Source organism: Squalius cephalus, assembly GCF_949319135.1.
Source record: "Squalius cephalus genome assembly, chromosome: 12".
Taxonomy (NCBI): domain Eukaryota; kingdom Metazoa; phylum Chordata; class Actinopteri; order Cypriniformes; family Leuciscidae; genus Squalius; species Squalius cephalus.
In genome coordinates, this window is record NC_137133.1 from 11,471,900 (window position 1) to 11,487,886 (window position 15,987).

General features: G+C 38.7%; 2 protein-coding genes across 3 annotated transcripts in view; both read left to right on the plus strand.

Annotated features, from left to right (window-relative positions):
• Window positions 1-13,586, plus strand: sgpp1a (sphingosine-1-phosphate phosphatase 1a). The gene is made up of 3 exons (XM_079888389.1): window positions 1-1,085; window positions 6,103-6,192; window positions 10,232-13,586. The coding sequence occupies exons 1-3, from the start codon at window positions 375-377 to the stop codon at window positions 10,781-10,783; spliced, it is 1,353 nt and encodes a 450-aa protein (XP_079744515.1). The 5' UTR covers window positions 1-374; the 3' UTR covers window positions 10,784-13,586.
• Window positions 10,838-15,987, plus strand: part of ppp2r5ea (protein phosphatase 2, regulatory subunit B', epsilon isoform a) — a 22,491-nt gene continuing 17,341 nt past the window's right edge. Inside the window, exons 1-2 of one of the 2 annotated variants that reach the window (XM_079888388.1) lie at window positions 10,838-11,260; window positions 11,343-15,384. The gene's annotated coding sequence lies outside the window, so the exon portion shown is untranslated. Of the gene's footprint in view, window positions 15,385-15,987 lie in introns of both variants that reach the window. The other variant, XM_079888387.1, reaches the window with a different exon arrangement.

Below are 15,987 nucleotides of genomic sequence, written 5' to 3' on the forward strand. Positions count from 1 at the left end.
TTTCATGATAGTTATTATAACTTATTAGTAATTAAATATTTTCTGCAGACCGTAAGTGAAAATAACCGGGACCTACTGTGCGTCATTACCAGCGCGCGTCCCCGCCTTCAACTACGTAACGTTACGTTACATGCCTCATCTGTCGCCCTCCCTGCTTAAAAACGGACGGGCACTTCCTAGCCCCCAGTCAAACAGCCACTCTATTTTACCTATGTCTCTTGTGGTTTGAAGACTCGAGGATTGTAAAGCTATGCGCCGTACAATATAATCTGCCATTGTTTAGCGCAGCTTTGCACGCGCTTGTGTTTACAGCATCTCGCGAGCAGCGCGCGCGTGATATTGATTCAGGGTAAAAGAGCCCTTTCGGTTTCACCATGGCAAGCGAGGCGCTAAACAGATTCGTTTGCCTTTGTCGATACCTACAGGATCCCTGCCATGTCGCCAGATTCCAGCAGTTTTGCGGCGTCCGCGGGACGTTTCCTAAAAAAACAACCGAGCCTAGCGAGAGTGACGCGAAGCTTGCGGTCAACGGTGTTTGCGTGGGGCAATGTCAGGAAGACCGCGCGGCTAGTGGGGATTCAGCACACGGACTCTCGGGCCAAAGGCTGAGAAAAAGTTTAAATGCCGCTGGAGATGTTGAACCGGAAGAATGTCCCGCTGCTTTTCTCAACGCACCCTCAGGGCTAGAGGCAGAGAGGGACTCCAAAGGCAGGGTGAAGCCTTTACGCAGGAACTCTTTGACTGGGGATGTTGGCCAGGAGTTCATCATCGAGAACAAGTTTCTCTTCTATCTCTTCACCATTGGTACCGAGCTGGGCAATGAGATGTTTTTCATCGTGTTCTTCCCCTTCTTGATGTGGAACGTCGATCCCTATGTGAGCCGGCAGCTCATCGTGGTGTGGGCCTGGGTGCTGTTCTTTGGCCAGTCCACGAAAGATCTGGTCCGGTGGACCCGTCCTCCGTCTCCTCCTGTGGTCAAAGTTGAGGTGTTCTACAACACGGAGTACAGCATGCCCTCCACACATGCCATGTCCGGCACCGCGCTGCCCTTCTCTCTGTTCATGCTCACATGCAGCCGGTGGGAGGTACAGAAGCCTATACTTCCACACACAAAACCAATCGATAATCTTACCCACCTGAAGCAAGTAGATAGTTGACTATTTCTGTTTACGGCAATCTGTTTGAACAATTTTCCTAAACTAACTACCATTTATTTTTATTTTACGTAATGTGCATTACCACTTATTCCTATAGTGATTAGTATCTTTTCAACTTCATTCATTACATACTAGTACTGTTCCATTGTTACTGCCACTGGCCACAAATCACAAATTTTGTGTATCACTACCATTAGTTATCGTTTGTAAAAAAAGAATAGTTCTCTTAAAAATGAAAATTATCCCATAATTTACTCGCCCTCAAGCCATCCTAGTTGTAGGCTATATTACTTAATTCTTTCAGCCAGACACAATCTGATAATATCTTGGCGCTTCCCAGCTTTGTAATGGCATTGAGTAGTGCCTACGTTTTTGAAGCTCCAGAAAGCGCATCCATTCATCGTAAAAGGGTACTATACGGTTATCTGGACCACACGTGACCACACGTAAATGTACTATACCGTACGGTTAACCTAACCCTAACCCTAACCCTATAACCCTACCCAAATAGGTGTGGTCCGGATAACCTTATAGTTCCCGTAAAAGTAATCCATAAGACTCCAGGGGGTTAATAAAGGCCTTCTGAAGCGACGCAATGTTTTTTTTTAAGCTATAATCACTGGCTTCCGGCAACGGCTGTTCGCATCTTTAAGAGAGAGTTCTCACCTTGCAGAAGGGTGACCTCTGACCTAACGTATCTAATGCATAGCCCTATATAAATGCATAGTCCTATGAAGTAGTCATTCTGACTTGTCATTACATATGACAAGTTAAAAGTAATTGTACTTATTGACATAAGGAATATTTTTAGTATAGGATTTGGATACTAGTGCAGTGGTGTCTGTCAAGCCTACCATTGCCAAATGAGTACAATTAATAAGCTGAAGCACTAGTACAACAAAAATAGATACTTGTAACTATTGGAAAAATTACTAGGAGAGCCACAGTTAGCAATTATTGTGCCCTGTACAAAACCTTCATCATGGGCCCTATGGCACATTTGATAAATAAAATATATGCTAGTCAATGAAAACAAATACAAGCTAGGTCTATGGGGTACATGTTAAAAAGACTTGCTGTACTGTGTTAGGTGTGCTATATTCTTTCTGAACATCTGTCCTCATTATCAAAACAACCTGCCTTTAGCAAGCAGTCAGTGTCTCAGTAAAAGAGGCTGATAATAAGGATGTGTTCTTCTCACATCATACCTCAGCTGCTGATGTAGCATCAAGAGAGTTATGTAATGGTCTCATCCCAAATATATGTCATTATATGTATTGCCATTTATTGAAACAGCAGAACTTTGCCTGAGGCAAAAATTCTCATTTATCGCAATCAAACTTAACCCTTAGAAGGTTTTACAGTCTCTATATACATTTGATCCAAGCCTCTCATCATCCTTAGATTAAATGAGCTATTAAAAATGTTTAAGTTATCATTAGTTTGAATGAGTCATATTTATTCAAGCATAGAATTTAAGGCATAAGGCCAGTTTACACCAAGGATGATAACGATAAACATAGTTCTAAAAATCGTTCTAAATATAAAAGAATAGCAGAGTCCACACCACAAATGTAACGATAACGTCACAGAGAAACAATATAGCTTGAATAATTTTCAGAAAGATTTTGTTCCAGCTGCAGAACTATAAAAATAATGACAATCAATCAGAATCCATCCTGCTTTAAAGAGTGACATTTAAATTGTCAGACGACAAAACTGCTGCACGCTTTTGGAATAAACAGAATGATATCATGCTTTATTGTGGACACAGTTATATTTATCGTTCTTGGTGTGAATGGGCCTTTATTTTTAATGCTTTGTTCTTTAAAACTTGCCACATCTCGCAGAATCAAAAACACTGAAATAAGCTGTTTCTCTTAAGGGGAAGTTATGTTTTTTCTTTCTGTATTCAGTTCATTTGACCAATGCTTTGGGAAGTTCATGCCGTTGAATGATGACATGCTAGAATGATTGCTGTCTGTGTCTTGAAAATTCAAACGTTATTGATTTTATTTTTCACAGATCACAAAAGTGGTCAGTCTATTGCATTCAGTGGAAAATAGTTTTACTTTTCCATATTATTGTAGAACTGACTCATCTGGCAAATTGAGGTTCCCAGTGAATGCATTTCCAGACAGGACATTAATCCTCCATCTTTTTGCTAAATATGCAGGCTTTGTTACTTAACTAGTAAATGCAGTGCACTCTATTATTCATAAATATGGATTTCTCTGCTGGGTTGATTGAATCATATGCTTGTTGGTGTCAAATAAATCATTACATTCAACAATAATTAGCATATAGTCACCCCTGACCCTTATGATAACTCTTTTGATACATCTATTAGCCTATATATGCCAGATCATCCTTTTTCCCCAGCACTTCCTCTGAAGTTAGCAGAAACTGACTGATAATGTGCCTTGTACCTACTGAAGGCTGAAGTCTTAACCATCATTTTGAGCACAAAACAGAACAGTCTCTATAGATTTTCTTGCTTTCATATCCTCTTAAATTTAGCAGGAAACTAGAAACAATAGCCTCAAACATGTTTCCTCTTCTTTCACCGTTGTGCCTGCCTGTTGATTTTTTGCAGATGACTGATTCAAGTATTTTGCCAATGCCAAACTAGCAGTTTTGTATTCATGTTTGTGCTTTAACAACCACTGTACTTAAATGGTAAAAGAGATTTACCATTTAAGGGAAACTGAAGATTTGTATTAAAGGGGTCCTATTATGTTTTTTTTTTTACTTATTCAACTTTAATTAGTGTGTATTGTTGTTGTTTGAGCATAAAAAAGATCTGCAAGGATACAAAGCTCAAAGTCCACTCCAAAGGGAGATATTTTATTTAACAGAATCCCCTTTTCAAGAACTACAACAAACGGTTCGTTTGGACTACAACACGTTTTTTTTTCCGGGCTTTATGAAGTCACAATGTTACTCGTTTAAATAATCCCCGCCCACAGAATATGCAAAAAAAGGTGCGAGGCCTGGTTGAGCTGCATTAGAGAAGAGAGTGTTGTCACTGTCAAAGAGAGACTATTTTTTTTCCACCCCGTTTCCAAAACTCATTTGTTTGACCTTCCTAAGGCTGCTGAACTTAGTGGGTAAAATTTATTTTAAACATTGTTCCTAAAGTTGTATTTGCGTTTTCTATTAACAGTTCAAATTATAAGTTTTATATTATGATGTAAACAAAGGGCAAAGCTGTTTGGCTCTGCTTGCCAACATTAGTGTTGATATAGTGTTTACTGTAGCTTTTGTAAGCTCTCACTTTTGTAAGACTGTTTGCCGCCCCATAGGAAAATTAACCTTGGTTTTGTGATCGATTACTCTTTGTATTAACTGTTTTTTTTGACAAGTGCATGATTAAATGGTGTATAACATTGTATCTACAATGTATAAGAAAAAAAAAAAAAACTACCATTCTGAAACGTCCTGTGAAATCCATGCTTGCAAAGTCCATGCATGTAATTCGTTCTGCACGATCCTCTTGTCTGTTAACATTCTTAATCACAGGCTTGAATTGGTTTGAAATTGACGCCATCCTTAATATTTACACCTGAGCAAATGAAACTCACGGTTATGGAAAGGGGTGTGACATTTTCCAAACACTGTGGCAATCACAACAAACTGGGCCAGCTAACCAATCACAGTACATTTTGTATTTTGGAAGGAGGAGCTTAATCAAAACAGGAACTAACAACACGTTTGGGCCAGACTGGGTAAAAGGCCATAATAGGACCCCTTTAAACTTTATTTTGGAAGTTGCAAATGAGAGCCAGTGAGGTCAAGTTAGTTCACATTTTTAACATATGCACAGGCTAGTCAATGTTGATGGGTTTGTGGGAGGTACTGGTATATTGCCCAGACTACTGGAGCGAAAAAATGCATGAGCTCAGAAAGAAAGTTTAGCCTAATGCCAAAAATGAATAGATCTGTGGTCTGAATAATGAGAAATCCAGCATTTCTGCAGATCAGCAGCTACTTCAATTCACTTCTCTTCCAACTGTGCATGGTCTTCCTCTAGTATTAGAGTAGGAATTCATCAAACATATGATCTTAAATTTACATTGTCCCTAGTCTCAATCCTTGATGGACTCTTGAGGAACTTTGCCCTACTCTGTCCTGATACTGTTGCTTTATTTATCATTGATCATCATAGGTGCTGTTAAATTATAAGCTTTTTGTCCTTTACTAAGGCCTGTTTCACACTGCACATGTAAGCAGAGCATATTTTTTTTGGCACCCATGTAAACAGATTAGAGCATTCAAACTGCACCCCGAGGTGGCGTGGCAGCACCTAGCAGGAGTTAGAACAAGTAGAAGTTGTTGTTTTTAAAGCACTGAGTCTATTTTTGCTGAGCCGCTCACACTGAATTAAAACCACAGTGCATTGTTCTCGGTCAAAATAGACCTGAGTTAACACGAAAAATAACACATTTTAGTATAAAATTGTATTAAGTGAGCTGTTGTCAAAAATGTCTTTTGCCTATGTCACAACATGAGGTAAATCTGGCCGTGTACATATATACAGAATGTTATTGCATGTGTGGGACAGTAGGAGGGGAATACGTGTTCGAAAGTTAGGGGTCAGTAAGAATTTCTTGGGCTGCATTTATTTGCTTAAAAACAGTACAATTGTGAAATATAACAATTTAAAATAACCCTTTCTCTTTTGAATGTCATTTTTTTTTCCCTGTAATGTCCTTTTTATAAAGTCTTACTGATCCCAACCTTTTGAACAGTAGTGTACATTATGCACTGTGTTGGAAATTTATATTGGATCATTTGTATTTGTATATGTGTATTTTATTGCTAAAATATAGCTTTTATACCCTGATAAGAATTTAGATCATGTTATTTAACAGTGATGAAATTATCTTACTGCCTTTTGAACTGCAGTTTCCTCATAAGTCTTTCTTCTCTGTATGTTCAACAGTACCCGTTCATGATTGGATTGAGCTTAGCTCTGTTCTGGAGTGTCCTCGTGTGCATCAGCAGGATTTATATGGGCATGCACTCTGTCCTGGTGAGTAATGTTTTCATCACATTTAATCATTCTGTCTACCTAAAAGGGGCAGTCATAGGTTTTGGAACAACATGAGGGCAAGTAAATGATGGCAGAGTTTTCATTTCTGGATCAACTATCTCTTTAAAATCTTTGACCATGTTAGATAGTTGCACTAGTAAGTGTGCATGATTGTTATTTTAGAGCGTCTTAATATGTTTTATGTAGTTCAGGCACGTTCAGCTGTGCAGTATAATTTGCACTCCACAGCTTTTGAGGTTGAGGAACTTTCCAGCAGCTTCGTGACTAAGGTTTTGGTAACAGTTTAAGAAGCAGCCTAATAAATGCTGCTTCAGTCTTTGCAAGCCTCTCCTGTCAGTAGAGCCCTTGAAACTAAGCAAATCAGTGAGTCATCACGGCTGACTCCGTATCCTCTGATCTTCGATTGCTCATCTGTTTTCCATGCTTTTCTTGCAAAAGATCTCTGATCGGATAATTGCTTCCCTTGGGCTTGTGTGAGCCAGTGGGGATCCATTTACATTTTGATGTGTAGACAGCTCAAAACACAAGCTTTGCTTTAGTCATCAAAATCAACATACTGTGTATTAGTCATCAGTTCTGCAGGTTTCACATGCAGTAACAATTATGACCAACTTCGCACACCTGTTATTTTAATAAAGGATGTCGTCTTTATCTGTTTAAAGCTGTTGGTGAGAGGAGACAGATTTAGAAAGCAGATGCTGGTTGCCTAGGTGATGGGAACCTTGTTATTTTAATGCCGTGCTCACGACGAAGGTGGCTGAGTCATCTTGTGGAAATCTGCACACTCAATGATTTAGGAAGTTTAGATTGTGTACTGTGTGAATATTGTGTGAACAGTTCAATCCAATTAAGTATGTAGACCGGGGCTCAGCATTAAGGGTGTTTTTCGATAACCCACTATATCTTATGTCGATTGATCACACACAATTTATTTTTAATGATGTGTGAACATTGAAAATTGTTGCAAATTGTACTGTATTTATGTATGCCAAGTCAAAAGTTGTCCAACTAACTAACTAACATCTAATCAGAATATTTCAAAATGACGAGAATAACTTTGAAACGATAGTTACAAGTTATATTATCAACAAATCAGTCATGTTTTGCACTTGACGGTTTTCAGAAAAAGTATGTTAATTAATCGCTAATTTAATTAATTTAATAGCAATTCGTTGCATATATCAACTTTTTTGTTGTTGTTGGTTGTACACATGCAGATTGACATCTTTGGCTGCATCATATCTCACTTTTTTCAGAATCTTGCTTTTTATAAGACTTTTATTCATCTTCGAAAAACACAAATGAAAACATTTTTAATGAAACCTTCACTGAAAGTTCATGCCAGAACTTTGACATTTTAAAAAGTTAATAAAGACATTGTAAAAGCAACCCGGATGAATCGAGCGGTCTTCTGAAGAGACCTGATCAATTTATATGATAAACAGATTTAACAGCCTTTTACAAAAAACATTGATCAACACACATAGAGCTCATTAAATATGGTAAACAGAAGCTCAACTGTACATTGGTTCTTGCGGAAGCTCAAATGCACTTTCTTGACGCGGGAGAACCGATGCGTGCCCTCAACTAGCGGGCCAACCAAGCCAGGATTGAAAAATTCTTATTGTTGAGCCCCTGATGGGCTGTTTGACAGCTTAGGACTGAAAAGCCTGTGATCAGAGAGCTTTGGTAGAAAGGATTACGAAAGAAAGTCTCAAGGAGAGCTTAGATCTTTCCAGCACCCATTCAGCCCTCTAACTTCAAAAGAGCGATAGAGGGAAGGACTAGAGCAGGAGTACAAAATGAGAGACTGTGCTGGAAAGAATTTGAGTCTTTTGGCCTGCAGTATATGGAGAAGCATGTGTGCACATTATACATGTATACATGGACAGGTCGAAAAAGCTACACGTCTGTCAGATGATCTAAGGCTGTGTTCACACTGTCAGTCCAAATCCGATTATTTGTGTATCCCATTGGAATCTGATCTAACAGTGACTGTCCACATTGTGTGTAACAACTGTACAGATCTGATTTGTGTGTCCATGCCGCTCTTGAGTTTTCCGGAATATCTTCATTGGTTTCTATGGCAATGGCGTTGCTTTGGTAGGTATACGCCAAAACAACATGGAGGGGTTTGCAATAGAGATGTTGTCTTATTTACAACATGACAATGTGTAGCCGCCACGCTGGACTACTGCGTCTTCTGAGGCAGCGGCAGAACCGTAGGAGGCTCGTATGGGCTGCTTTATTCCGTGCTGTCGTCTCCGCTGGTTTCAAAACATGCCTCTGTTATATATTGTCATTTTCTGCTAATCCTGCACTTTGCAACAACACAACCTTGTTTCTGCAGCGGTTTTCAGCATGTTTCCTATAACAACGTCTGATGTTTTAATTTTTCGTGGCGTGAGAAAGTCACATAAACCATCCGAAATCCGATCAGAGGCAGTCAGAATGAAACGGATTTCCAGAAATGTTATTTGAATAGGTTTCCAAACCACCTATGAACGAGCTCAAAACAGATTTCATCTGATTTTTATTTAATTTTTTGCCGGATATGCACAAAATTGGATTTGGACTGACAGTGTGAATGTAGCTTAAGTGTCTGCAATCTCTAAAGAGAAGAGTTCATTCTGCAGGTTGCATTGACCTTTTACCCATTTTTAAGTACATATCAGCATGATTGTATCACATAAAGACGATCAGATCGTAGTGTTATCGCGAAGTGTCCAAAGTTAGTCTCTAATCTTCTGTTAACCTTGAACATGCACCACATCAGATCAGGCGACTTGGGGGAAATAGATCATTTACTGAACTACCTCATGCCTTTCAAAACCCGTTTGACATACTTTCTTCTGTGGAAGATGAGAAAATGTGCAGAACTCTCTATCATTTCTTTATAATGAAACGGGCTGTCAAGCAAATACGAGGCAAAAAATATCATAAAAGTATTCCATCATAAAAGTGCTGTATGCTTTGTGTAGCAAAAATGATAAATCATCATACTGTGAATGGATCATTGAGTGTGGAACAACTGATTCACTGAACAGATCTGATTTTAAAGATGCTGGTACTACTGTTCAAAAGTTTGTGATTGGTAAGAATTTTACTTTACTGTCACTTTTAATCAATTTCATGCATACTTGCTGAGTGAAAGTATTCATTTCTTCTTTAAAAGAAATTAATCTCACACAGCAGTTGTATAGACCACTTTTATGATACTTTTCCCCTTTCCTTTTGAAGATTGTCAGCATTCATTTTTTATTATATTGAAAAGAGTGACCAGAAAAATATATGCTGTAAATATATAACATCACGAGGCCAAATAAATAAAAACATGTTAAATTAAATAATGTTAAATAATGACTGTCCTTTCTTTGCAAAGAAAACACAAGGTCAAAATTGACTTAAAATGTCAAAAAGCAGGAATTCTGAAGGAATAATGTTACAAGATTCAGTTGCCAATTTTCATAAATATCAGTTCCCAATTTTCACAAGGCTGCAGTGTAAGAAACGTTGAGCTGGAAGACACAAGGGAAGACTTTGGATGTCTACTCTCTTGTGAAATCTCACACAAAGTGCAACCCACAAAAATAAAGCAGCTGAAGTTAGTGTAAAACCTAAATAAATGGTACCTCTTAATCAGATCTACAATATGCTGTATTCTTTCAGCTCGTTCTCAGGTCTGCTTACTGTAGAATTCACTGCAATTTTTCATTTCGGGATTAATGTTCTTGTAAGCTATGAATGTTTTAGTTAATTCTGCTCACAATTCCTGTTCCCTTAATGACTGTTTATATGTAGTTAACTTGTATCAAGCAATACCACTCCTGTTTTCACTGACCTTCATATGTTTGCCTGGCCACTGTGGCCAGTAGTAATAAACAATGTGAAATGCCAGTTTATGTAAAAATTGCACCGTGTCAACAAAATCAGAATAACGTTTGACTTGATTTGTATCATAACCCAAGGACCATTCATTATTTTTCTGTCTAATAAGATTGTGTCTTCATCTTTACAGGAGGTGATCACAGGCTTCCTCTACAGTGTGCTCATCCTGGCGGTCCTTCACCCCCTACTGGATGACATTGACACGTTCTACCTGTCCCACAGCTACGCCCCTCTGGTCGTCCTGCTAGTGCACGTGGGCTTCAGCTTGGTGGCCTTCTCGCTGGACTCGTGGAGCACGTCCCGTGGCGACACGGCCCAGGCGTTGGCCACAGCTGTCGGAGCCGCGTTGGCGTCCCGTCTGAACCACCAACTGGGTCTGCAGCCAGATCCTCCTGAAGAAGCTCTACCGCTCACCCTTCCCCTGATCGACAGGGCCCTATTGGGCCGCTCAATCTTGCGCCTCCTGGTGGGAGTGGCGGTGCTTCTGGCCGTCAGGGCTGCCATGAAGGTCGTGGCGATCCCATTGGCGTGCAAGATCTTCGGCGTGCCTTCGGATGACGTGCGGAAGGCTAGACAACATGCGCAAGTGGAACTTGCATATCGGTTTATTGTTTATGGCACAGTGGCCTACTGCTGCGTGTTCCTGGTCCCACTTCTCTTTAGCTTCCTTGGCTTATCCTGAAGAAAATCCCCACGTCATCCTTGTTATTATCTGTTTTTTATCCTAGCTAAAATCTATACCTGACCTGGACTAGTCAGGGCCCACAGCTGTTGTAAAAAAAAGCCTTTTGGATGCAAACACGAATGATGTTCATGATGTTTATAATTTCACCTGCTCCATTTCCATGCTAATTTATTTCACTTGTTTTGTTTGAAGATTTTACTAATCTAATCATTTTAAGCAGGGTTTTTAGGCACATTTGTTGCCATCTGTGGGAGATCAATCCGCAGTTTTTCGTGAAAGTGAGTGCATGTGACCTGTTCAAAGCTCCTGAGTGTTTAACAGTGATGTTTATAAGCCATTCTCAGAAAGGTCTCAAATATTTCCTGCATTTGTCTTCAGTGGTTTCTCCTCAGCAGACTGACACCCACCCATCCTGAACCTAATATGCAGGAATGTTTCTCACTATATACAGAATTTGTCTCAGTCTGCGGTCCTGTTTTCATCCTTTTGGAAACGAACTAACCCGAGTGACTACCCTTGACAGACATTTGTATCCTTGTCATGGTTTTCCCTCAAGGGCTCACTCTCATATCAATTTGTAATTTTTCATTTATATCAGGGCTTGTTTCTTCTGTGGATCCATTCAATGCTGTGACCCCAATGGTTCATTCAACGGTTAAGGAAAGACACTCAAAATTCTGAGAGGTGTAGAAAGTTCTGTTATCTAAAAAGCGGGTTGAACTCAGGCCTCACAATACGAGGTAATGCATTGAGAGAATGAGGGGAGGGAACTTCCTGTCAGTATGAATGCTGTATACATGAACTTCCTGTGGATGTGTTGCTCTGAAACCCAAGCTAGGAAAATACTGCTCTGAATATGAAAGCCACATATCTCTCTTAACATTCTGTCATTGTCAGTATAGTATTTATACACGATATATGATATGTTTTCGAGTATTACTACAGCGAGTAATATTATTTATGCAGTGAGTGAATAGCTCAGAAAACTCAAGCAAATTTTGAATTTAAACAAATAATTGCAACTTGTAAGTAGACTTTTGTAACATTTTCCATTGGTGTTTTTCAGTTTTCTTTCATTAGTTCACCCAAAAATGAAAATTCATGTAATGATTTATTCATCGTCACAAACCTGTAAAACTTTGTTTTCTGTGGAACATAGTCCAGTTTTTGGACACCATTGACAGTCATTATATGGACAAAAAAATACAAAAAACAAAGACAAACAGAATGTGCAAGAAAAAAACCAAACAGACAACAAAAATTGAACCCAATTCACTTTCATTATGGCATTAAAATTATATATAATTTATAATTTTTGATTGAATTATCCCTTTTAGTAACGTTAGGCTAAATTGAGTCATTCAAATTCAGAGCTGTCACGTGTTGTCAGATTGTGCAGCAGATGTTCTGCATGTCTCTCTGTTCGACTGCTTTAAGACATCCGGTTTGTTCCATACTGTCAGCAGTTTGGAGAAGATACTTTGAAATCCTTGTTTCTCCATAAATTCACTCTGTGTGGCTTTGTTTAATGGATCGGCTGAACTTCCCTGCTTTCTTCACTTCTGCAGTTTTAACCGTTTAAATATGATTACGGTCATGGTAACATGTATTTTCAGATACCAAGTTGTCAGTATTAACCTAGGTAGTTGATATGTTGTTTGTCATTGAACTAGTACTCTGTACTTGCACTTATTTTATTAGTGTGTTTAGTTTCACAAGAAAATGTTGAAAGCCATGTAGGACAGATCTCTGATATACATCCATTGCTCACTGCTCAGAAACCCCAGTGCCTTGCGTCCTTGTTTTCAGGGCAACTTTATCCTCTAACTAGGCACAAGACACCACAGCTGTCTTTCTGTGAACAGTTTTGATGGTGCAAATGACATAAATATCATTACACATACTTAATGTTTATTTGTAAAAAGACATTGTTGGTTATGTAATTGAAAGCTTTTCCTTTCACTTTTTTTTTTTTTTAAATGTACATTGTGGAATTTATTACCAGGTTTCTGGTAAAGTATTTGGATGGTGACAAATTAGTAAACAATTTACCTGTGCACCAGTATAAAGGAAACAGTTGAGCATATATTCATTTGTGATCAGTTACATGGTAAAAGTGCCATAACTGAATGATCAGCCATTTTAAACGGTCATTATACAGTGCACTGAGCTGAAGTGGGTATCACAGAAGGCTAGATGAAACGAGTATATGCATTATGAATGAAGCTTGTACATTCTACCTGTACTGAACTTTGAGCCCGTTCATGGTCGTCTAAACTCACAAATGTACTGTATCTGTAATTTATGGCTCCTCGTCTGCAATGCTCTTACCATTTTCTGTACTGACAGTGAATAGAAACTAGTATAAATTACCACTGTATTTGTGTTCTTGTCATCTGAAATTATTTTTTTTTATTCAATAATTCCACTACAAAGTGATAACTGAACATTTTGTGTGATTAATTACAGCATGGTGTTTGTGAAAAATGGCTTTTTGATTAGGACCAACTCAATGCACTTACAACAGTGTTTTCACCTTATCAGTGTAAGTGTGTGTGCTTGAGTTTGTTTCTCAGTTTGTCAGTTCTCTGGACAAAGGTCTACTTTCTGCATGATGTATTCATTTTAACCCAGTGTGTAAGTTATAGAGGACATATTTCCACACTATAGTCAAGCGTCTTCCTACAATACACATATTTAGGCTCTGTGTACTAACTCGGGTTGTATTTTTCCTCATTCACTATTAACTCAGGTTGTTTTTACACATTCACTGCAGAATAAAAAATTAAATAAAATCCCATTTATTGGGAAGGTAGTTGGCATGAAATTTCAAGCAGTAGTGTGACATGATGTGCTTGCTTTAAAACTATTTTAAATAACGTTTTTCCAATTCAAAAAAAAAAAATGATGACCTCATAATGAGACTACATGGAATATTTATACTTATAAAATAGGACAAAGTAAACTAATTGTCATCTACCAGGGAAGATTTTTGAACAGTTTTCATATTTTATCAAACCGCGTTCATTGAGTTCATCATACTGAACCTTCATAGAGAATGGCAGCCACAAAGTTAAGGTACTTTATCGCCATCCTATGGTTGTAAGTACAAAGTGCATCGTGGGGAACAGTGGATTGGGCTCTTTTGTTGAACTTTTCTCCAGTTCTAAAAAAATAAATATTAATGTAATTATCATGTAATGGTGTAGTTAACCGCTAAAACAATTTAATAACTAATCTTCATAAGAACGGACATTCAAAGGCAATTAGTGGTGGGATTTTGAATTAGTAGGTTATAGCCTACTGGAATCTTCGTTCACCAAAAGATTCGTTTGCTGATTCGTGACACCAGTAGGCAGCGACTCGTGAGAATCTTTTGTGTTATGAGTGATTTTTTCACTCAAATGATTCACGAGTCACGACCAAATTAAGCCGTATTATACTTCATTAAAAATCACCTGCCAACTAAAGAGACTTAAACTTTTTCATAATTCTTCACTTGATAACATTTAACTAAATAAAGAAAATGAAAAGTAATTGTAAGCTGTAGCCTATAAAACAACGTGGCAACTGTGAAGCATTACATTTGCTCAGTTGAGAGAAGAAACGAGAACGAATAGATGGAGATGAATAAATGAACGAGGAGAAACATCATCACTGGTCAGTGTCATTCGTGTTATGTAACATCGTGTTCAAAGTGAGGACTCAGTAATGGAACAGGGTAAACAATCCCTCAAATCCTTTTCTAAGAATAGAAAACCTTAGTGGAATAGTTTGTCTAGTTACGGCTTTCTATAAGCGTAGTTAATTTGTTGTAATTTACCTAATTTGAGATAAACTGAGCATGTAGAGACCGAGCGGACCGCAGCTCGGGTGACATTTCTTGCCATACGGGCATTTCAGGTCCTTGCCTTTATCCAATCTCCATCTCAGACATTTACGCCGCAACCTACCTCCATAGCTCCTCGACATCAATGACTTTTGACTTTCTAGGCGTAGCTAACACTGTTTTTGATTGACAACTCCAGGAACCAATCCACACGTTATTTGTGCAGAAACTGGCCAATCATTGGCTAAATAGCACAAACCAGCGTTCCATCAAGCTAGGTTTAGCGGTCTGTTTTGAGCCAGGAAAAAAAAATTGGCACAGAGCACTAGCACAGTCTGCTAACATTTACTTACGATAACAGGTTAACAATTAGTCGCTATTTGAGTGAGGTTAGCAGTAAGGAGAAGGACAATCTGACCTTAGTGACCAACATCTGGGTATGTAGTCGGTCAGCGAATGTGTATGAATGTGGCTTTTGGTGCAGGCTGGGACGGCAGCTACAGGGATTAGCTGTGCGGGGAGCTCCTGCTAGCAGTGCAATGCTGACATACCTTCAGGCGGCTTGATAATTATCTCATAAACGGGGATTTTGGTGTGTCTTCAGTCGGAAAAATCCTCACCATTCACACGCGGATTGTATTCGAAAGCTTAGACCGGTTTAAATAGTCCGCAAGTGAAGCGATTGAGTTAGCTGGCTAGCTGGGTCGCCTGCAAGTACAAGGTTAGCTGCTTAAAACGAGCCACCTGGACCCGAGAACCATCAAGAGAGGTAAGAAGCCCAATTGCACACATCATTATTAAATGAAGAGTGATTTTAGAGTGATATTTAACAAGTGTCAGATCATTTAAAGAAGTGGACAAGATATATTTTTTAAACTTGAGGACTATGCTCTCTAAAAAAAATCTAAACCTCCTAGGTCGATTCGAGTTTAACGTATCTGCCTATAAACACGAAACGACCTCAGATTTTTAGATTAGAGGCACGATCGTGCTTTGATTATCATCTTGTCATTCAGTTTTTTTTTACATATCTGCTCACTTGAGGTATTCAGCAACGCCTTCTTCATTCTGGTATGGGACACTGTCACTGTTGTGAAATGAGCACCGGTTGTTCACTGTGCAGTGATGATTATTGTGTTTTCTTCACAAATGTTGAGGTATATTCTCAGGCACTTGTGAGAGTCTGATCAGCCTTTGGTGGGATGAGAACATCGCCTCTTTCTAAATCTGCCACAATCTTGTTTTGAATCTTTTTTTGTATAAGTGTCCATTTGATATGGTACATGTCCAGAGTGTAGCCTATGTTAACATAATTCCAAATATCTGGTGTTGGGGTTGTCTCCTTCAGGTTTTCTTGTGCTTTTGCTGGCTT

Coding starts and splice junctions, on each gene's coding strand:
- sgpp1a (XM_079888389.1), top strand. CDS start 375: ATGGCAAGCGAGGCGCTAAACAGATTCGTTTGCCTTTGTCGATACCTA. Junction 1,086..6,102: donor TCACATGCAGCCGGTGGGAG/GTACAGAAGCCT, acceptor TATGTTCAACAG/TACCCGTTCATGATTGGATT. Junction 6,193..10,231: donor TGGGCATGCACTCTGTCCTG/GTGAGTAATGTT, acceptor TCATCTTTACAG/GAGGTGATCACAGGCTTCCT.